Source organism: Paralichthys olivaceus, chromosome 4, assembly GCF_024713975.1.
Source record: "Paralichthys olivaceus isolate ysfri-2021 chromosome 4, ASM2471397v2, whole genome shotgun sequence".
Lineage (NCBI taxonomy): Eukaryota > Metazoa > Chordata > Actinopteri > Pleuronectiformes > Paralichthyidae > Paralichthys > Paralichthys olivaceus.
In genome coordinates, this window is record NC_091096.1 from 20447938 (window position 1) to 20471876 (window position 23939).

Below are 23939 nucleotides of genomic sequence, written 5' to 3' on the forward strand. Positions count from 1 at the left end.
TTATCAACAATATCCTCTCTTTTTAAATTATTTATTTTGTTCAAAATGATCGATCATGCAACAATATCTCAGCTACACTATTTCTACGGCAGGACAGCCTCAAAGCAGTCTCTGATGCATCAGGTCAAATATGTAGTTGTTATGGACTGAATCAAGAAAGTAGGAATTATTATGTGTAACTTGCAAGGAAAATAGATGACCACTAGAGGGCAAACTTTAATTAGAATAACCATAGTTATTAGATGTTGACTCTGACATTGAGGTGGTTCTTCAATTATTCATAGGATCTTTCACACTGCTACATCTTCAGCAGATTTGATTTGCAGTGACTTTGTCATTTAACTTGGATACTGAGATCACAATTATATTAGAATATTATATATATATATATTATAATTGATATTCTTAATTACAGAAGTTGATGCATAACGCTGCAACGCATTGTCCTGTTTTACAAAAGGTGGTTTTCCTCCCTTCTCCTCCTCCATCATGCTCTATTTGAGGAGTTTGCGCAATTAAATGACGGATACTTTATGTCTTTGTCAGGTTTTTTGTTGGCAAATAGTAACAGTTTCTGCAGTTTTTGTGGTATACTGTCCTCACTGACCCTGTGTTGCAGTCCTGTGTTTCTTCACTGCCCATCCCTGCCTCCTCCATCCCGCACACTCATTCTCACCACACCCCATCTCTTCCTTGGCTGAGACTGGATGGCTGGCACCATTATCAATTCCTTCTGTCAGCATGCCTGCAAAAAAAAAAGCTTACGTCACAGTCATTACTGGCTCTATAAAAGCCAGAGTAATGCAGATTCACTGTGCAGACAACCCAGCTACATTCCCAGACACGGAGCTGCCTGTCTCTGCAATCATGACTTCTATCGGCTTTGACCCTTATTTCCCCTCCACTTACAAGAGGAGAGTGGCGGTGCGCAGTGCAGGATATGGAGGAGGTGGAGGAATAGGATCTAGGTCTGCCTACTCCAGCCACTCTGCCCCAATATCTTCCTACACATCCTCACGCAGAAGTTATCCAGCGTATTCCCGAGTTACCTCCAGCTACTCCTCAGTGCTTTCTGCTCCGGTGTCTGCAGCTGCAACTGAGCTACGCCTTGAACAAGCAGCCCAGGTCAGCACTGAGTTCAAAACCTTGAGGACCCAGGAGAAGGCTGAGCTGCAGGGCCTGAATGACCGTTTTGCAAGCTTCATTGACCGGGTCCATGAATTGGAGCAGCAGAACAAGTTGCTGGAGACTGAGCTGCTGCTGCTCAGGCAGAGGCAGACAGAGCCATCCAACCTCCGGGCCCTGTATGAGCATGAGCTCCGCCAGCTCCATGCTGCTGTGGAAGAAGCTCGCCATGAGAAGCAAGCTGCCCAAGATCGCAGGGATGAGATGGAGAATGTGCTGAACAACCTGGATAAACGCTATGAGGATGAAGTGCTGGGCAGAGCAGAAGCAGAGGGCAGGCTCCTCGATGCCAGAAAGGAAAGAGATGATGCTGCACTGGGCCAGGCCGAACTCGAGAAAAGAGTCGGGACCCTGCTGGAAGAGATGGCTTTCCTGAAGCGCCTCTGCGAGAGTGAGATTGCAGAGCTGCAGGCCCAGATACAGTACAGCGCCGAGGTATCGGTGGAGATGGAGGTTGCCAAACCTGACCTATCTGCCGCTCTCCGTGACATCCGGGTGCAGTATGAAAAGCTGGCACAACACAACCTACAGTCAGCTGAAGAGTGGTTCTGCAACAAGATGAATGTGATGACAGTTGGCTCTGCACGCAACACTGAGAATGTAAAAAATGCCAAAGATGAGGTGGGAGAATACCGCCGGCTCCTCAAAGCCAGGATGCTGGAGATTGATGCCGGCCATGGCATGAACCAAGCTCTGGAGAACCAACTGCAGGAAGTGGAGGAAAAACAGAGTGCTGAGATCTCTGCACTGCAGGTGAGCAACAGAGATACATAAATAAATAATAGGGATAAAAGTATCACTGTGTTACAAATAGTAACTTACTGAAGATTCATGAGAATGTTTTGAAAATTAAACTCAGACTCCAATCATCCCATAACATGCCACTAATATGTCACATTTTTTCTATACAGGATACAATAAGTCAGCTGGAGGACGAGTTGAGGGCAAACAAGAATGACATGGCTCGCTACTTGAAAGATTATCAGGACCTCTTGAATGTGAAGATGGCCTTGGATATTGAAATAGCAGCCTACAGGTATAATCTTATATGATAGATTAATATTTTACTCTTTCCTGTGTTGGAACGCAAAAAGTTCACTATATTATTTCATGTGTCTTATTCCATTAGGAAGCTCCTTGAAGGAGAAGAGAACCGTTTAAATGTGGCGAGCCCAGGGTCTGCCAGCATTTACTCCCAAGCCATGTACGCCACTCCATCTTATGGAAGAACACAGATCTACATGCAGTCTCAGCTGAGCTCCGCACCGCCATACCTGCTGAGCTCCCGCTTTTACTCTCCATCCTTCTCCACAGAGGAGACAATATCTGCAAGCCAAGCACATCAAGCTGAGGCCAGCCCTCCTCAAGATGAGGAGGAAGAGCAGGTTGAAGAGGAGGAGGATCAGGTGGAAGAAGAAGAGAAGGAGGAGGAAGAGGAGCAGGAAGAAGAAGAGAAGGAGGAGGAAGAGAAGGAGGAGGAAGAGGATCAGGGAGAAGAAGAGAAGGAGGAGGAAGAGGGGCAGGGAGAAGAGGGGGTGGATGAGCAGGGAGCAGAAGGTGAGGAAGAGGTGGAGGAAAAGAAGGAGGGAGAGGAAGAAGCAGATGAACAAGGTGGGTGTGGTAATTTTGTTGAACTGTCACATGCACGTGTGTAGACATGAGCTAATTCTAACTTTTTCTTTTTTCCCTCATGTAATTTTGGGGATGAAGAGGGGGAAGCAGAGGATGAAGCCAAGGAAGACGAGGAGCATCGAGGAGAGGAGAGCCAACTTGAGGAAGAGGATGATGCTGAGCAGAAGGAGAAAGAGGGTGATGAAGAGGGTGAGAAGAAGGAGGAGGAAACTGAGAAAAAAGAGGTGGTGGAGAAACCAACAGATAAAAAAGTTTAAATATACCTGCTTTAAAAAATTAAAAACACCTGCTAGCCTGCAGTTAAAGGAACCAAATGAGAATATCTTGAAATAAGTGAAGCTCGTCTGAACATGATTAATCTGAGTGATACATTGCATGTACACACACATGCATACCAGTAATGAAACAACTTAAATGCAAATCAATTAACTGATAAAAACAGGGATATGTCTGGAGTAGAATTTCTGCTTTGTGGAGATTTGTTTGCAAACACCCGTGTGCGTTACTGCCACTGATAACATGCCTGTACGACTTTCTGTTTGTGCAATGCCCAGTTTGAAATGCCTTATACTTCAAGTCCTCACTGTGTGACTATGATGTGCTGCCTTGACCTCCAATAAAGCCTTGAAGCCTTGTCAAACATAGAGCTGGAGCCGGACTTTTCATTTCATGTACTTATAGGAACTATTGCAGTTAAGTTTCAAATTAAGTCACATTTAGCAAAAAAATAAAGACAACAGCAGAAAATGTTCAATGTTTCAGTGCTATGACTTTCTTGTAGAATGTTAATTGGGGTTGATGGGAAAAGCACATTGCTGCCCAAGTGCTAATAATGTTTATCTATATTGATAAACCTGATCAGAAGAGAGGGCTGCAGCAAAGTCAGCAAGTCTGAACAACTAATGAAACATGAAATCACTGTATCACTTTCAGACAGAACTAAACTTCACAATGTTGACATGATCTGCCAATAAAGCCTCATTATATTTCTCTCGACTCTGCTAAATCCAAGTCTGGCCTGAAAGAGGTGAATTGCAGTAGTGTTTAAGTCTTTATCTCAAGTCAGCAGGTCGTCCCTGTCCCGTCCTGTGCCTGTGTACAGTCTCCTGTGTGATCGGTGGAGCTGACACCAGAGTTTTTCTCCTGCTGCCTCACCCTCGTCCACACCACTGTCCATAAATCAGGCTGCACTGAAACCTTTATGACTCAGCTAGTCTGCTGCACCAAAGAATCTGGCCAAGTGTCAACTCACGCAGGACAGCAAGAAAGACAGGGGGGTAAAGTACTCACTGCACTAAACCTTGAAAGAGACTTTTTTTTTTTACTTAACAAAGTGGTGGAGAGGCCAGGGGCTTCCTTTAGGCACCTGCAGAGATTCAATCCCTGTCACACAAATAACGAAGCCCATGCACGCACACACACACACACACACACACACAAACACATACACACTCCTCTCCAACTAATAATAAATGTAACACAAGATAATAACTACACTTTCTTGCATATGGGACTTCTTCTAGCCAACCTTGCATGTGTCAAGGCGATTCCCTTATCTACACAGTATATGCATTCTGCTGGTCCTCCCCCCCCCCCCCTCCATCCTCCATGTCCTCAGATTACCCCACCCAGAGCTAGACTACATTATCCTCCTCCTTCTGTTGCTCCTGGCAGCTACAGTATGAGACCAGAGCCCAGTCCAGCAGAGCACTCAGTTTAATCATTAGCAATGCTGCTTTGCATTGAATTTGGCTTCTCTTACACAAACCTCTCACCAATGGAACAGATAGCAATATAGTAAATGTTTCCTTATTGATTGAAAGTACACTAATGATATAGTGCTGGCCTGGCTGGCTTTCAAAACTCAAACCACCTGCAGTGACAATGCTGAAGCATGTGATAGAGCTCTGCGTTATTGTAAACCACCAGCCGGATGTATAGCTACACCCTCAGGTGCACATATTGGTGTCGCATACAGTTAGGGGAGGCTTGCAGGGGTGTGTGTGTGTGTGTGTGTGTGTGTCTGTGTGTGTGTCTGTGTGTGTGTGTGTGTGCGTCTCAGCGTACAGTGGGAAACAGATCCCCTGCAAACGTAGCATATCAAAGTAAAAGCTGTATTATTTTCAATACAGATTTTCATCACCTTTCATCCCTCAGATATTGAGTTTCACCCTCCTATTTCACACGTCACATACATACGCCAATATATATAAATCTCATAACTCTCTGCCTCTTGTGGGCAGACACTATGTCAGAGGGATGTAGGCCCATCACATAGACCCACCAGGACCTCCAATATGCATCACTCGTTTGATGGAAAACAAAAACCTCAAGATGCAGCAGGAGGCTTCTGCCCGAGATTCTTGTTAAAAGATAGAACAGAAAAAAGCAACAGAATTGTACCTTAAAATCGATTTAATTAGTTGTTTGTCTTGTACCTTAACGATTTTAACATGTCAAAAAACATATTATATTTCATGTCTGGCATGGTTTGAATCACCACACCTAAATATTTCAAGATTGATGATTTAAACCTTTCTTATCCAATAATGCAGACATTGATAGAAACACATCTGTCACTGGTGTATGGCAGCACAATACAATATATCAATAATACGAGTATATATACACAGAAGACCAGAATTAACCAGAATATAATTTCAGAAATGTACTAATGCTGTATAGTAAGGCAAGGGAAATTTATCTATGTATTCAACAACAAGGCAATTTAAAGTGCTTCATGATGAAATAGCAACATAAGATAATAGAAAAAAGCATTTAAAAGGAAATTAATAAGAGTTATATAGAGGATAAAGAAAATAAAAAGTAACTGGGTAAACATTTTAAATTAAATAAAGGTTGACCTGTTGTTAAAGACAAAATACTACATTAACTGTATATTGCTATTGCTGTGTATATTGCTGTGTACCTGCTCAGTTGATGTGAAGTCCACATTAAGCAGATAATAATACATTATATAAATCTAATGATGGGAGTCGTCCCGGAGTCATGAAACACTATCTATGTAAGGAGGAGAATATTAGCTTTCTATTACAACAGATGCGTATTACATTTCGGATACAGATACACTGAAACACGGATTTAGTCTGAAATCTGATCTGCAAATCTGAGAAACAGTTTTTGTTATTTGATGTGTAGTCAGGCCCACATTACAACATTTAAGTTTGTTGCAGTTTGTTGTACCCTAATGTAGACATCAGTACAAGAAAACGTTTATTTATATTCATTACTTTTAATCAAAAACAGAGTTAATGCTCCCTGTGTCTTTGGGAGAGATTATATCTTCTTCACCTTGAGGGAAACACTTGTCGTCCTCATTACGTTATTTATTTAATGATGGGTGCGGTGTGTGCACTCCTCTCAGGCTGTGGTCCAGACTGCAGACGGGGCTGGTCACGCTGCAGTCTGCCTCTCAGCCTGTCACAAGGCCCACGCTTTGTTTTCACAGAGGTAGTCTCAGATAAGAGTTGTGGCTCCCTCTGCTGATCTGAGGGAGCCACCTAATTAAAAGCCTCTGTCAAACAAGCCTTTGCATCGGCCCCGAAGACAGAAGACATCAGACTGTTCATTTAAAGATATGGCACTCTGGCTCTAAAAATAGGTAATTGCTTTACCTGGGGTGCAAACCCACTGCTGTGTTACAAAGGACGCTTCACTGAGTCAGATGGAGACAAATGTGGGGATGGGGCAGCCACAGGGCACATCTTCCCTCATGCATCACAACCTTGAAGTGAGATATTAGACTTGTGGATATAAATGTGGTCACCCCGCATACCTGCAGAAGACTGGTGCTGTAATCACATTCATTAACACTAAGTCATGCTGTTTCTTCAGGCGGCAATTCTCTCACAATTAAAACACAAAAGATGCATCACAATACATGTTTAAAAATCTGAAAACTATGAATGGCTTCCTTCATCACACAGTCAACATGAGTGACACACGGGCCAGATCCGACTTTATGCAGCCAGACCTAGAAAAACAAGGATTTGACTTCCTGCAACAAAATTTGAATGCAAATGAACTGCCCCTGAATGTTGAGTGTTTGTGCACAGATAGTGCATTGACCCATCCACACAACAGCTCAGCTCTTACCTGATCCTGCTGCCAGAGAGCCAGGTGGATGCTGAGGCTCCATTTGCTTCTACGTCCCAAAATCCTGGCAGCCGACCCATAAATCCATTAGGCCTTTAGTCTGATGTTGTCTCACCTCGGAGGGACCAACGACCAGCGTTTAGAGCCCTACCACTCAAAGGCCTTTCAAGTCTCGTACAGCTCCTCCCATTATGTGGATGGCTTTGGCTCAGGAGATAGAGTAGATTGGTTGCTAATCAGAAGGTGAGTGGGTCTGATCCCCAGCTCTTCTTGTGTGTCCTAATCCTTAAGTTGTCTCTCAGTTTGTGAATGGGCAGATGTGATTTGTAGGTGGTTACCAGTAGAATAGTGCTATATATGCACTCCATTTACCATCACAGTTCACTGGCTTTAGTAATGTTAGCCATTGAATAACAGTGCAGGCAGGTCGAGGTTTATTTATATGCTACATTTCATGCAGATGCTCTGTGTGCTTCATCTTTCAGCATCCCATAAAAACAAAACACACACAGAGAGAAGGGAGAGGCACATGCAGTCAAGCATGTATACACACAAACACTAATCAAATGCTCTAGAGTGCAGGGAGGTGGAGGGTAGGGGGCAAATGTATTATTATTTCAGTTTTCTTCTTAAATGTATGTGTCTCTGTTCGGTGACACACCTACCTAGATACCTACCTACCTAGCTCCTAAATAACTACCTACCAACCAGTACCTACTTACCTACCACCTTACTACCTACCTACCAACCTACCTACAAACAAAACACATGGAAAAAAGAAAGGACAAGAAAATGCAGTCAAGCATATAAGCACACAAAATGCTCTAGAGTGCAGGAAGGTAGGGGGCATGAAGCAAATGCATTATTATTTCAGTTTTCATTTTAAATGTTAATTTATGTGTGTGTCTGTTCGGCAACACACTGAGGAGACCTGAGGCAAAGTTAACAGGATAAACTTGTTTCAGAACAGACACAGCATGCAGCTTCATCTTTTTATATCTATCTATCTATCTATCCACCCATCCACCCATCCACCCATCCATGATTTCACATACATGTGCATGTTTTTTGCACATAGGTTACATTTCTTTTTTCTTTCTATTAAAAGCTGATTGAGTGTATGATATGACCTGACACAATCAGATCCAGCTTAGATGTGTGTGGATTTCCTGCAGAGGCTAAGGTTGTCGACTCCTATTATGAAATGTTCAACTCCAGATGAACTTGAGTTCAACTTTGCTTGTTAAGCATGTCCCACACACTAAACAATGCATGCAGACACACACTCATGACCAGAACACTGCCACCTGAATTGTATGATTTCTCTTTAATGATTCTGTGGGGAGAAGAGTCAAGAGTTACTTTACTGAAGCAGACATTTACACTGTGGCACAGCACCAGTATCACACACCAGTCTTTTATATGCAATAGCACAATGCAGTCAGGTGATGGCAATATTGTATTCCTTTTTAGAGATTTAATGTTTTTTTTTTAACTTCTTCATTTTTGATATGAGTTGTGCGAGATTCTACAAAAGGACTAAAGAGAATCAGGGGTGAAAAAAAGCATGAGCAGACCTGAGGACCCCCATTCAACAAAATTCAAATACTCAGTGAGCTCTGACAGCTCAGTCAGAAGTAGGTCACTGTAATCTTGGGTAGAGCAGCTCAAGTCCTATTACCTTAGAAATCTTACATGCCGTTGCAGAAAACACATCCTTTAGCCAATTTTCAGGATGAGCTCTATCAATGTGAATTTCTTTTGGCTGTGTAAGATCTGTCAAACATGTCGCAGAAAGACAAGGCACTGATAGGTCACAGGAGCAGGAGCAGAGATTTGCTGTTTCATGTCACATTTTTTTGTGCTGTGGGGAAAACATAAGCCCCACCAAACATAAATTCCACCAAGGAGGTTTTGTTTTAACCTTTGTCCATTTAATGGCTGGTTTGTTTGTTAGCAAGATGATGCAACAACTACAGTATACGGATAACCAGAAAACAGGGGGTTGGATCCGGAAATCCACTTTCTTTACATTCACATTACATTGTGAGCTAGGATGTTTTTCAACATTTTTGTTGATTACTCAGAGAATAATTCATGAGTCGTGGTAAAAGAAATCAAGAATATTTGAGGAACCAATATTTAAGAGCATGTGCAATTTGTTGCACATCCAAATAAAAATCCAGATTGAGTTAAGTTAAATGTGGTTGTATGAGAGGACAGTTGGGCCTTGACGGAGGCATTATCTGCCTGCAGAATTTATAGAATGTCAGTCTTCCTATTTAAGTTTTAGCCTTTAAAAAGTCTGTGATGATGCTGTTTAGCATTTGCTGTTGTTATTTTGCGGTTGTCAAAAGCTCTATCCTGCAAAATAACAGAATTCTATTTCAGTTTTTTGTCAGACCCTGTTGTCTAGTGTTGTGTTGTGTTGTAGTTGAGCTGTATTTTAAAGCAGCCACAACACAATAGTTGGAAAAAACTGACATCAATCCGTCAAAGGGGATCGACAACATAAGCAGTGGATGGCTGAACATTACTGACAGCACCATTTGGCTGACCAGTTGCAGCAGAACACACATAAACACACACACACACATACACCATGGGCAAACAGAAGGCTAAGTGGGCTACCAGGTCTTAGCTAGCAGCTGTAAATTACTTCAGGGACAAAGGGCGCTGAACTTCATTTATAATATACTGACCATTATTAAATGACATTTAAATTAAAGCCAACAGTCTCATTGATGTGTTCCAGCACAATCGCCTTTGGCCATATTCTTTTCCAAACAATTATTTGTGTTGCTTGTAAGAAACTGTCTGCATGGTTAATTAAAATACATACTTTTTTTATTATAATGTCTCAGGTCTTCAGGCCCAGTTATGCTCCCTCATATGTACCACAATAGGGGCCTGTTGAAGTCAGCCAGAGTGCACAGAATTCATAGAGTTTGCAATTGAACCTCCTTTTAGATGAAAAACCATAACCTGGTGATAATTTATTAACGATGCACCAGTTGATTTATAGCTGTGGTTCACAATAATTAAACCCTCCTCCATGATATCACATGTGTGGTTGTTCAACAGCATGAGGAGTCCTTGAAGCAAAGCGAGGGCCAGTCCTCTCAGTCTCACTGTAATTTCTCAGAATTCAATTTTAGCTCATTGGAGGATTTATGAGCAATTATTACAGCTATCGATTGACTGGTGTCTGGGGCAAAATAGCTTCTCAGAGACGACCCCCTGATGAAATGAAGTGTGTGTGTGTGTGTGTGTGTGTGTGTGTGTGTGTGTGTGTGTGTGTGTGTGTGTGTGTGTGTGTGTACTTGTAGGCATAGACCTTACGGAGTGAGGATATTTTTGGAAAGTGAGGATATTTTTGCTTTTGAGGGTTAAGACTTGGTTTTAGGGTTAGGGTTAGAATTACATTTATGTTAGGGTTATAGTTATGTTTTGGGTAGGGTTAGAATTAGATTTAGGTTAGGATTAGAATTATGTTAGGGTTAGGGTTAGAATTAGGTTTAGATTAGGGTTAGGTTTGGGTTTATGATAGGGTTAGAATCAGGTTTAGATTTGGGTTTAGGTTATGGTTAAAATTATATTTAGATTTATGTTTTGGTTAGAGTTAGAATAAGGTTTAGGGTAGGGTTAGAATTATGTTTATGTTAGGGTTAGAATTAGGTTTAGATTACGGTTAGGTTTGGGTTTAGGTTAGTGTTAGATTAAAGTTTAGGTTAGGTTCAGATTAGGGTTAGAATTAGGTTTAGCTATTTTGTTGTGATGGTTACAGTTAGGGTTAGTGACTGTTACTGGCAAATGCATTATGCCTAAGAGTGTCCTCACTGAGATAAGAATGTGTGTGTGTGTGTGTGTGTGTGTGTGTGTGTGTGTGTGGGTCACGCCTCTCCCCCCGCTCCTCTCCTCACCCACAGCCGTGTTTGTCCTCCCCTCCCTCCCCTCACTGAGAGTCATGATGGCGGAACTGTAGCCCTCTGTACGAGCAGGAGGTATCGCGCCGCCCGTCCCTCGTTTAACTACAACTGTACATAGTTAATTTATTAATCCAGCCAGCTCCACCACCATCTTTCTATCCTCCGCGCAATGACCCGCTGGATTCCCACCAAGAAAGAGAAGTACGGAGTCGGTAAGTTGCGGCTGCGTGAGTTTAGGAGAGCTCACCGAGCGAACTCCCAGTTACTGCGGTAACTTCAGGAGGAAAACGGGACTGAGTGAAGTTAGGATTTACTACCGACTGTTGTTGTTGGTCCCGAGGTGTGTGGAGGCTGCTGCCGGGGCTCACTCAACTTCTACTTCTTGTGTCAGGGGCTCCAGACATTTAATAAGAAATGAGTTGTGCTGCTGTCCTGAGGTGGAGGGGAGGAAAACATGTGCCAAAAAAGCCAAGAGTTCAAGGAGCATTCCAGTCATTGTTACACTCAGTCTCTCTGAGTTGACTAGCTGGAGCTACTGTGGACTTACATGAATCCTCACTGAGCTGGATGGTCCCTCAAAGTCCCCTGAAGGAGTCCTGCAGGGCCCCACATGTGCCTCACAGACACTGGGCAGTCCAGAGGTATTAGCTGTACTCTGAGAGCTTCCCTGCACCAGTGTAATAACTTGTGACTGTCAAGAACAACGGATCATGGTTATGGCTTCTTTCATAGAGCTCGTCAATTTGGCCAAAGATTTCATTTTCATACCAGTTGACATCTATAATTATTATGACAAATGTCACATTATCATTTCTTTTAAGTTTAAAATCGGAGTTTTGCTCCGGGGGGATTTCAATCACAACATAGTACAAATCTGAGGTAGATCAATATATACCTCCTCACTGCGCTTACACAATGCATAAGCATTAAATGAATATATCAATACTGCTTTATCGCTCACCAGGCCTAGTTCCTGTCAACTTTATAGATCAGCTGTTTTTTTTTTTTTAAAACTTGCAGCAAGGTGTGGCTCCACCACCTGTGTATCTGTGAGTTTGTAGGCAAACTACCATGCATGCGTGTTCCTGCTATCAGGTAGACTCCACACCCTCAAGGTAAATCAGCACAACTGTTGTCTCAATCCCTTCTGTGGTTTACTGCATTGATTTTACAGTCAGCACAGTCAGGTTGGCTGGTCATCAGTTACCATTCTGACTCACCCCTGAGTTTAAAGCTACAGACACTTGCACACACAGGCTGTGCTGGTCTGCAGAAGATGGTGTACTTGAAGAAAACTTTGCACCTGGGGATAATGAATACGCCCAGTGTATAGGATTTTGTTCTGGATTATAGGTGTGAATCAGAGAAAAGCGCTGAAAACAACTCGCCTGTGTTCTCACCGGGATCCTTATTGACTTCTCAGGTTTTACAGAAAGTGTGTTGGGCCTTTTAGCTGTTTAAATGCTTTTATCAAACAGATTCGGGTTGATATGCACTAGTGTGCAGTAGAAACACCTCCCTTCTGGTCATATGTGGCCTTGTTTAAGCAGCTGATGTTGAGGATTGTTTTTTTTTTTTCAAAACTGTTACTCTGCTTGATTCTGTAGACTGAGCTCTTCTCCTGTCACTCGCCTCAGAAACAGAGCAGGAGTCACTAACATTCCACTTAATCCTTAAAATGCCATCGGACCCTGTACAAGGTCTTACATTTTTAATCCGATTAGTCAAGCCAGGCTGTGCTCGAGTACAGGCAACTACATTTGGGGATGGCAGAGGAGATCACTAGCTTCCTGATAATATCAGTTATATCATGCTAGCTAACAGGGAAATGTGGATATGGGGCTTAAGATCTCACAATCCTTTATGGTGAATTTGTGACACCATTATAATAGGAAAGCTCCCTAATTTTCAAGCACTGCACCAGAGGCTAAAATGAGGCAGTGAAATCATCAGGTGAAGAACATGTGCAGTCCCTAGTTAGTTTATTGCAGTAATACATTATTTGTATCCATAATGGCAACCTGCAGCTTTATTACATTTCTGGTCCAGGCTTTCTTAATAAGCGGTCGTGTAAATGCATTCCAAGGTAAAGCTCCCCCTTCTTTGACAGCCTTCATGATCTTGACATATTTATGGCGCACAGATGTCCGAAGTGAAGAACAGTGATCCAGGGGAAGGAATTTTACATGTGAAGTGTGTTTAGAGGTGTTGGGCAGTTTTACTGCATGTCTAAGACAAGTTGTTTTAAGCCTTTTGGGGCTCCAGAGGGAACTCTGTGAAGTTTGATAAATCATCTCAAATGATGTCACTTAAATCAGCCTTGGGTAGAGCAGAAAATTCTAAATTAGAGAATTTAAAAAAAAATGGATCTAGAGTAAGAAAGTGACCTGACTGTTACAGCTGGCTACACAAGCATCCAATAGCATTGTGGGTAATGGCAGATTCATGGTTTCTGCATTCACCAGTCCGATGTGGTCATTAAAATGTTAATGTTGTCATCCATGAAAGTGTTTCTGCTCCTCTGGGAGCCTTCAGTTGTCATAAACACACACAAGTTGTCAAGTTTGGACTACTGTAAAAAACATGGCAGCCTCCGTAGAGAGTACCCTCTTCAGGTGTAAATAAAAAGGTTTTATCTGTAAAGGGTAAAGAAAAAAACAATTTGTACAATTTAGATTATTACATACTAGTGCAAACATCACAAGGATTATTTTATATTAAATTTCTGCGAATAGATCCCTTTCACCCAAATCGTACACACTGAACCTTAATACAAGCAGCAGGTTTTCATAAAGATGAAAAATTTGTGGATTTAAAAAAGATGTTTGGTCATTGATTTTGATCCTTTTTCTAAAACCTGTATTTTGAGTCTGAAAACTTTACAGATGATGCTACATAATGTGCTGAATAGCTTTTAAAAAATGTTCTCTAACAAATTCTAAATGCAAAAATCTTAAATTATTTTAAAAGTTAAAAAAACAAGTGTTCTGCTTCATCACTGAAATGTACAGTGCCAGTGTGGGTGCACTGGAGACATCAGGTTTCTGCATCAGTCTTGTATCACTTGGACCACGATTGGCTACTGAACTAGTTACGATGTCATAAATCCTCCTCATACATAAACATCATGAGCTCAGATTTAAGGTGCGTGTGGTGAAACGTTGTCCTTTCAGCAGATGAAGGTGAAGACGCACTTCCACTGTCAACCTCTGCACATACATCATTCTGCATTACATACTCTGTGAATATTCAAAGTGAATACGAAACAGACATGTTTCACATCTGAGTGGAAGAGGACCCGTAATATATAATTGTTACAATCAGTGCCCAGCAGCAACCCCTGGGGTTATATATATATATATATATATATATATATATATATATATATATATATGTTGTACTGCACTGGTAAGGTAAAGAGAATTCCTTACAATCAGTCCTACTGCCTCTTATAATAACCACATTATTGTCAACTGTTTCAAGTGCTCAACTTCCACTTTGTGATATTATGCAATACATAGCAAGTGAGTTTCCTTAAAACGACAAGCTACTTTAAGTCTATCTCTGTGCTGTTGTTACAGGCTGCATGGGTGTGAAAAACAAATTCAAAGACCCATTCGTCACAATATTTTCATCCTTGATTGTTTATTTGCATTGTTAATTTGAGAATTAACCAATTTGTAGATAACCTATGAGGACTTATGAGCTGGAGTTCTGTTTTAAGAGCTACATATCATTCTGGCTGTCTAGACACTGGAGATGAGAAAATACTTTTTTTTAATACCAAGGTCTTTATGTTTTAAAATGTTATGCCTGAGGAGAATTGGCTCAAAGACAAACATTAATAGACTTGCTTTTTACCTAATGATTCTTGTAGAGATACTGTACCTATCCCTACTTTCTTAGCCCTCGTAATTAGTTGTCTAATACACACTGATACACAGGTTTTATAAGATATGAATTGTACTGAGGACCTAAACAAATTCATAGCTCTAATCATTTTTTTAAATACCTCTCTCCATTTAGTTTTCTATTATGATTTAAATTATTTTAGTTGATTAGTTTGTTTTAAACATTTTCTTTTTGTAATTCTTCTTTACATATAAAATTATAGTTTTTGAGTTTGTTTCTGCTGCTGCTGCTGCTGCACATGGCATATGTCTGTGCCATTACTGGCTTTATTATTTTATTACCTCGCCAAAGAGGTTATGTTTTCATTGCTGTTTGTCTGACTGTTAGCAGAATTACGCAAAAGCTACTAAACTAATTGTATTAAAACTTACTGGAATGGTTGGGTATGGGCACTCATGGAACTCAGAGCAGATTCAATTAAGGGGGAGATCCAGGTATATTATTTTTCACTTATATAAACAGGAAGTTTTTGTCAAATTTTCAAGAAAAAAAGGCAGGAATCTGAATGGAAAAAAATCTGGCATATGAGTGCTAATATCGTAATGAACTGGTGAAATTTGGTGCAATTCCGGTAATCCGACAATGTTCTGGATTTTACAAATCAGAAAAAGTATTTTTGGGGAGGGTAATCTTTATTCAGTAACACAGAGAGAAAGGATACAGAACATGTCTGTGTACAAGGTATATCTCAATGTATAAGGATATGGTTATAAATGTCAAATATTCAAATCAGCAACGCGTCACCTGTACAGGATATCTTCAATATCTTCAAGCTTTTTAAAATGAAAAATGAAAATCCCAAAAATAGAATTATAGCTCTTCAAGTCTCATCAGAAACGGTGCTTGGGTGAGTCCGATTTTTAGTATTTTTTTTAAATACAGGGCATACATTTGTTCGTGAAATGGTTCTAAACAGAACTACAGATGGGTTTACGACAAACTACAGTAAGAATCATGCTAAGTCGGTAACTTGTTCTGTGCCAAGCACAAATTACAATCAGGCTTGATGGAGGTATGTGCTCTCTGAGTACCCTTCTAGCTTGTTTCATGGAATAGACTGAAGGCTTTTTACCTGACAATCACAATGAATGAAGTGCTCCCATCTTCCTCTACAGTTGTATGTTCAAGAAAAGATCTTCTACTACCATTTTTCCCTTCCAGATACCTAAACTTAATACTCAGTACCGATCCGATACCAGTGCATTAATGAAAATTTCAACTTATATAACCTATTTTACCAGTTTTATGCAAGTTACCTTGTATGGTAGTGATGGATGATTATTGCCTATTGTTAGTGTTATTATATGGCACAGGTTGCAGTTTTATTTGTGGGACTTTCCAGCTTGAATATTACCAAAAAGCTGATTTTAGCTAGCTCTGGCTAATACTACACTGGATGTGGATGAAACTAATATACTTCAAAGACATGGTACTGGGCCGATTTGCATACTTGCCAATGCCCAACCTGGCATTTTTGGTGTATTATGTCCAATGCTGGTATTGGAACATCATGTTTCCGGGTTGATTCATGTATCTTGTACTATTTCCCACTTTTTGTGTGTGTTTTCTGTCATTGTCACAACTAGTAATATTTGTTTATGTTTTCTTTTCACATCCAGTGAGTGATGAGAACAATAGTCTGTCATTGCATTTTGTTAACGTTGATGAGCTGCCAGCAGCTGCTCAAACAGCTCAACTGCTGTGTTTCTTAAATACTTTAATTTAATCAAATCCACCCGTGTGATAAATCATTCAGAGTGAATCAGGCTGACTTGGATTTACCATTAGTATGCACATTAAGTTAAACCTGAGCAGATCGGTATTTACAACAACAGCTCTGCCGTCAGTATTTCAAGTTGAAGAGGGAGATAGTGTGTCTCAGAGTTGTATCAGATGAGTGGTGCTGCCAAGGCCTAGACTGTTGAATCGAGCTGAGGCAGTGTGGCATCCCAACGCGCTCAACTGGTTTCCAGTCATTGGCGTAATGCCACGCTCTTGCCACACTGTGTCATCTTGGTGAATGGACCATTGTCACTCTCAGCTTGACCAGAGGAAGATGTCATTTCTTGAGTGCGCGTTTCATTCCATATTGCTCTGGCTGGTGCCCCGAGTGCATCATGTTTGACATTGAAAAATGCACCAAAAACTGAAGCGCTCTCACACTTTGCTGTCTTGCTAAATTAGCGCGTTCGCCCAGGTGTCCTGTTTGGATCACTGCAGATTTGAGCCGGAGCTTATAAAAACCCATGTTTATTGCAGAGTTGTTTGACCTGGGAGTGGTTGGAAGCAATTGTTGAGAGCCAGATGTTGAGAGAGTTATTGTTTTTTTCACAGTAACCTGTACAGGTGAGGTTAAACATATCCAATATGGGCCTAACCTAGTACTTTAAGAGACCATTTCAGCTTTAAATTGGATTCTTTATGGTAATGGCTGTCCGTGCAAATTAGTTTTATGGGGAAGTTAGAGACATTTATTGTTGAGGAGGAAGTCATGGTGCGGGAAGGGTAGTGGCATGCAATGTTATGTCAAGTTTAGGTATTCAGACGGAGGTGTGATAAGCTGAGCTAGTTGTAGCGTGCTGTGAAATCTGGCCTCCAGCAAGAAGCATTATCACCATGCAAGTCAGGGCAGAGCTCTTTTCATAGTTCCTCTATCTCGCTATGAGTATGAGTTGCTGCATGCTATTGCAGCTCCCTCAAGTCCTGACAAAGACCTTTGCTACAGTGTTGTTTGGCAAGGTGTCTCTTTTGCAATGTCTCTCTGGGTTTTGCATGTGTGTGTTTGTGATCTGTCCCATAAGTGTCGTGGTTGGAGAGTTAAAAAAAAGCAATTACAGGAGTGGAGTCCAGGAGAGCTGTTAATAAACTAAAATTAGGGAAAAGCAGGTTCTCTTGCAGGTGGGCCATTTGGCAGGAACACATCGTGCAGAGTGTGACGAAAGGCCACAGCTGTATTAGCATGATACCATCGCCTTCTTAAGCTCTCACTGTTGACACTGAGGATACCTGCTCCAGAACAGTCCATTTACTGGAACGTTAAACACAGCCTCGGGGCATCCGTTTCAATTAAGAATCATCAAAATGCTTTAGAGGTTTGAGTCACAGTCCTCCTGCACAAACACACACAGTCTCACTCTTAGATGAGGAATAAATCAAAGATCAAGATCCTCTTCGCCTGCAAGTCAGAATTCTGCGATGGGGAGGGTGAATTGGTTTCCGTTTCCAGGGGGAGACTGCAAAAACCTCTGATCCAAAACTTTAAAAAAAAACGTGATTTCTCCTCTGTGAGTGATTGAAAAGGGGATTTGGAGTTTTTTTCTTAATCCACTGGACCTTGAGGAAGAACAAAAACTCGTCAGTCAAACTGGCGACTGAAAACCTTTTTTCTTTGTTATTCAGTAAGTTTCTGAATGTTGTGTTTTCCTCTCATAATGAGACGGCCCTGCTTTGTCCTTCAGCAATCTACAATTATGAGCCCAGTGGTGAGCAGGAGCTGTGTCTACAGGTGGGGGACACGGTGCACATACTTGAGAAATTGGAAGGTGAGTGAAGCTGAACGCACAACACGCCCTGACACATCGCCCGACACATCCTTCTTCTGTGCAATATGACTCTGGGAACTTAGATAAAATGTTAAACTAGCCCCGGCGCTTAATATGCAGTACATGATAATGTAAATGAGTTCAGCACATTGTCCTCCTGACAGGTTGGATTTTCATCACCCAAACTCACTGTTGTATGTTTCTCTATTCATTTGTATCTCCTCAGGCTGGTATAGAGGCTACACGCTACGCAAGAAATCACAGAGGGTAAGGGCTTAATTAGCTCTGTGTTATCTTATATTCAACACTGTTACTTATATATATACACATACACTCATACACACACACTCTGAAATTACCTCTTTGTTTCCTCAGGGCATTTTCCCAGCTTCCTACATCCACTTAAAGGAGGCTACGGTTGAGGGAATAGGGTGAGATCACATCAGTAAACATATCATCCTGATGATAATCCACTTTGATTTTGATGCACCCTGCCTTGTTACTAATAACATGGCAGTGTGCTTGAAAATTTCATAAGTGTAGAGTCAGTAATGCTTTACTTGGCTGTGTAGGAAAACCATCCCCCTATTTATCATGCATAGAACTGCACTTGTGCTTGTCTAAGTTATATGACATGATCTGTGAATGATGAGCTACTTTTTTACAAAGTCTTATTCTTCTCTCCTCGTGGCTGGTAGCCAGCAGGAAATAATTATTCCAGCAGATTTACCTCTGGTCCAGGAGCTTGGAGCTACTCTAAGAGAATGGGCACAGATATGGCACAAGCTCTTTGTGGTATGTGTAGGCTGCATCTCTCTTATCAGCCTCTCTCTTTCTAGAATCACAGTCCTCTCCTCCCTGATTCTCATCACATTTAATCATTTTTGTTTTGTTTCATTCCTCTGATGGCTCTATTGCTTTAAGCATATTCCTGTTTTATCTGACAGGCGAACAAGACAGCACTGTTCCGCGGTGTTCAGCAGATGGCCTACAGCCTCATCGAATATCGATCTCAGATAGTGTCAGGAACGCTGCCCAAGGATGACCTTGTTGAGCTGAAAAAGAAAGTAACAGCAAAGATTGATTATGGAAACCGGTATGAGTCCTGCTGCCTTCTTGTACTGCAATGAAATGCCTTCTGACATAAACACCATTGTAAAGTTTTATGTGCTTGGGTCATAACTCTGAGATTGTCTCTGCAAACTCATTTGATGTGGTCTGGCACTCTGTGCCGCTCAGGATTCTGGGTTTGGACCTGGTGGTGCGAGATGATGCGGGGAACACGCTGGACCCTGACTGGACCAGTACGGTCAGTCTGTTCCGGGCACACGAGACTGCATCCCGGAGCGTTGATGACAGGATACAAGAAGAGAAGGCATGGTTCTAATTGTTTTGATACAAATCACTGTCTTTACTTCACAGTGTCTGTCTGTTTCAATTAATATCTATGTCCTTGTACTGCCTGGTGCCTTTTGTTACACAGACGCGGTTACAAAACCTGGAAACAAGGCGTCAGACCCTGTTCAGTACAGTGCACACCTACAGTCTCCTCATGAACCTGAAGAACTTTGTATGCAACATTGGAGAGGATGCTGAGCTGCTCATGTCTCTGTATGACCCCGACCAATCTGAATTCATCAGGTTTGCAACTTACTTTTAATTCCGCAATTAAGTATCAAGCCTAGGCTATTTGTTGTTTTTGGTTCATTAAATTTGTGAGGGGATTTTTTTTATATGCAACCATCAAGTCGTGTAATTCACAGTTATAATAGGTTTTTGTTACAAAAACAGTTAAACTCCCTGAGGAGTTGCAGGGCACAGAATTCCATTTTTTAAGCCAGCAAGCAGAAAATCTTTACACTATGTTATGTGACATGGAAAGTAGTGTTTATTCCAGCATGATCCAGAAAAAAACTAAACTCTGCACAACATTTATCATAATGTGATGCTGACTGATGTTGCTGTACTTTGGGTCAACATCTACCAGATAATTAATTAAGAAGGGTGAACGATTATTTTTTAAAACTACTACCATAATTACTAGTATTCTTAGTTACTTGTCGTGACAAAGTGAACATTTAACAATAATGAGAAGTTATACTATGAGGAAGGGAGTGCGGAATAATAATAAGCTGCTTCTTCTCCTGCTTGCTGTAGTAGAAAAATAGTGTCTGCTCTAATCTTTGTATAATTGGTGCCAGCATAAATATTAGAAGCGATAACAAGAAGAGCACATTTTTATAAGATATCAAATCGATTACAATTAAATTTTATGAATGTTAAACTGTTAACTCCCTCTTCTGGCAGTGTGAGTACTTACACAAACAGTGCTCTCCAACCAATAATAATCCGGCTTTGTCCCGGCCATTGATTGATGTGTCACTGATCGCCAAGGTTCTTTTTTTATCTGGAGCACTCATCAGGGTTGACATTAAATGCACCTTTGTCAGTGGGCCAATGCAGGGATAAAACTTTGTTGTGCTGCAAAATCCAGAGATTTAACTTTGTGTACACTCCTTTGACAAGGACATATATGCATCATTCATTTATTTATGTCTCAAATTCCAGCTTTAATTCTGGGTGCTGTTTGTAAGATGACCTCTGACCTTGCTGGAGGGGCAGCAGTAATCACAACAGACATTTGAATTTTCAAATTGGGTAGAAACATTACAAGTCTAACTGATAGATAATATATAAGCATTATTATGGATTGTGTGCTTAAGCCAGGCCATTCATATATAAAAATATATTTAATATATATTAAAAAAAAAATCTAATATGAGAAATGTCTATAAGAATCAATAGACCATAGCAAATGTTTTTGACACTTTGGATTTTATCTGATAAAACTGCCAACACCATGCAGAGTTTTCACATTAGTGACTTTTCTATTTTTCTATTTCTCCTGATACCTCAGATAATGTGATCTCTAACTGTGACTCTTATTTAAATTCATGCAGTGAGAACTTCCTGGTGCGCTGGGACAGTATGGGGATGCCTAAAGAAATTGAAAAACTCAACAACCTGCCAGCGCTATTCACGGTAACTGAATCCCAACCCGCTGACTGCGTTCCCTCCGCCTTGGATTGAAGCAATCCACACGCTGCCTGAAATCTGTGACAAAGAGGACAATTTGCTTCTGGATTGCTCCTAATTTACTCAAAGTTTCCAGTGAATAGCTCACATTCACGGCACATCTTTGGAAATTTTAATACATTTGCCTCAGTAATAATGCTGCCGTTTATGTTAATGACACAGGCAGCCGTTGCCCCATAAACATGTCATTGTTTTAGCCTGCATGTGTGCCACCGGGAATTAGTGGTTCAGAGTGTAATGAAACCACATTAATCAAGGCAAAGAGCTGAAATTTTATGGTTAGATTTGCTTCCTCGAAGCACAATAGACTCCTCGACTTGAAAAGGAGGCCAGAAAAACAAACGCATTAAGAAGTTGGAGAGGTGATATGTCAGAGAGTTTCCCTGCATTCTTTCACCCTGCAATATTTGCCATCTGCTCTGCAGCTCCATCGCTGTGAATGCACATAATGACAGGCTAGTGATACATACATACTACATTCAAACTATAATGTTTTCGTTTGAAAAGACATCCACTCTGCTATGGATGTGCCTGCGTCCACTGTAGTTTTTTTGGAGAGAAGTTTATAGAGCCGTAAAAACAGAGGAGTTTGAAAATGCAACTGGTCCAGTTTTAGATTGAAAACTCCAGGGCTGTGTCTTATTCTGTACAGGCAGAAATTGAGATGTTTTTAAACGATGACATTGACACTCACAGCTACTTGCTGATTGGTCTTTTCAGTCACAATGTACCCTTCGTCAGGCTCTTATCACATGACCCCCTCCTGGAAAAACCAGCATTATTCTCGGCTACATGGGTAATCAATTACGAGCGATTTCTTTGTTAACAGCTGTTATGCAGTTAATTCCTACATTTTTCAAAGATACAACTACTAACATGAGTAGGAAGCAAGTTATTATTCAAGCAATCTGTGTATCGTAGTTTTAAAATGCCAAACTAAAACACAGTAGTATGGATGTAGCCACAGTCCACTGCCTTTTGTATCTGTGTTATCAGTCAACATCCCATAATACATTATATTTGTGTTTCCTTGCATCCAGGACCTGAGCAGCAGTGACTTAATGAGGCAGCGACTGTTCCTGGTGTGTCAGATCATCAGAGTGGGCAGCATGGAGCTGAAAGAGGGCAAGAAACACACGGGTGGACTGAGGAGGCCGTTTGGTGTGGCCGGTGAGCAGCTTTTCTGGTTTTTGGTTATATAATATTAAAGTCTACTCAATTGATTTACCAGTTCTGTCGAGGTATAAAAATAAAGGATCCATGTGCTGAATGAAATGGGAACACCTGCTTTCTGCTCCGGAAAATGTTTCTGTTCTGCCTTGGCAAAGAGAGTTGCTGGGAATTGGTTTAGCAAAGGTCTTTGTTTTTGGCCAGATGATTATGATGAATGGTTTCCTCAGGTGTTCGAGCAAATGGACTGAAACCAGAGTCACAAAGAATGTTTAACTCAGAAGTCAAATTGTTCTTAGCCAGAAAAATTAACACAGTTTGGGAAAAGAGCTGTGTAGAATGAACAACTCTGAGGCATTTTGCAAGCTCAAGAACCTTCAATCTGTCTCAGTGTGGTGGCTGTCTGCCGTGCCAGGCAACAGGTGAGTGAGATCCAACACTTGGCTCGGCTCCTGTTTCAAAAGTAGAACAGCCAAACTTTCCAGCAGAGTTAAAACAAGTTAATTAACTTTTTCTAAATCCATTGATTTCCCATTTTACTGTTGTTTTTGGCAACAACTAATAACTGCATTTCCTCTGAAACGTAAGTTTACTCTTAGTCTTAGGCCTCGCTGTGATGCTCTTAATGTCTCTGTGTTTGCAGTGATGGACATTACAGATGTCGCCCATGGCAAAACCGACGATGAGGACAAACAGCACTTCATCCCCTTTCAGCAGTGAGTCTTTTGATACTGTCACACTTCTGCTGTTAACAGGTTCAACCTTGCTTTGTAACACAACACAATTCAGCACGAATAATGGAAAATAATTGGACTCAAAAAACAGGACTCAAGTTATATTTGCTTACTGAGTTCCGTCACTTTCTTTTCTCATGGATGCAATTCAGCTGTTTTCTTATACGCATTTCAAGGGCAAATATATTTAAAAAAAAGCTTTTTACAATACAGAGTGTTAGCTCTTCTCAAAAACAGGCTTCAAGGCTATGTTCCCATAGCACCCGCACAGTGGGGGGATGAGGGCGATAATACTCAATACAGGGATCCTGCGTGGAAGAGCCCCAAAAATATCTCGACTGTTTCCTGACATCTGAACCAAATTTTACCAAGGTTTATCCTCCATTTGTCTCTGCACACTGTGTCACAGTTCACTGTCTTCTTGAAGGGCTACAGACAAAAAAGGGGCTCATCGAATGTCTGGAGGATTATTGGAAAGTCTTTTCTGCTCTTCAGTCACTGCCACTCGTCTAAGTGTGTTCCCTTCAGAAGACACAGAACAGCTTGTTAAGCTTCCCAGCCTTGACAAATGAATTTAGATTTCATTAACAGTGACATATTCCTGTCTGTATGTGCTTATCTAC

At 41.1% G+C, this 23939-nt stretch overlaps 2 protein-coding genes across 2 annotated transcripts in view; both read left to right on the forward strand.

Annotated features, from left to right (window-relative positions):
* Window positions 1-802: 802 nt before the first annotated feature.
* On the forward strand, window positions 803-3461 carry neflb (neurofilament light chain b). The gene is made up of 4 exons (XM_020093618.2): window positions 803-1938; window positions 2097-2221; window positions 2315-2796; window positions 2896-3461. Exons 1-4 carry the CDS (start codon window positions 868-870, stop codon window positions 3072-3074), a joined length of 1857 nt encoding a protein of 618 aa, XP_019949177.2. The 5' UTR covers window positions 803-867; the 3' UTR covers window positions 3075-3461.
* A 7418-nt stretch (window positions 3462-10879) lies between these two features.
* The window catches only part of dock5 (dedicator of cytokinesis 5), a 33713-nt gene continuing 20653 nt past the window's right edge, over window positions 10880-23939 (forward strand). Inside the window, exons 1-11 of the mRNA XM_020093954.2 lie at window positions 10880-11074; window positions 18233-18316; window positions 18543-18583; window positions 18692-18747; window positions 19015-19111; window positions 19264-19412; window positions 19556-19691; window positions 19800-19957; window positions 21277-21358; window positions 22453-22582; window positions 23226-23298. Of these exons, the coding sequence (XP_019949513.1) occupies window positions 11032-11074; window positions 18233-18316; window positions 18543-18583; window positions 18692-18747; window positions 19015-19111; window positions 19264-19412; window positions 19556-19691; window positions 19800-19957; window positions 21277-21358; window positions 22453-22582; window positions 23226-23298 (1049 nt within the window). The 5' untranslated portion in view covers window positions 10880-11031. The remainder of the gene's footprint in view (window positions 11075-18232; window positions 18317-18542; window positions 18584-18691; window positions 18748-19014; window positions 19112-19263; window positions 19413-19555; window positions 19692-19799; window positions 19958-21276; window positions 21359-22452; window positions 22583-23225; window positions 23299-23939) is intronic.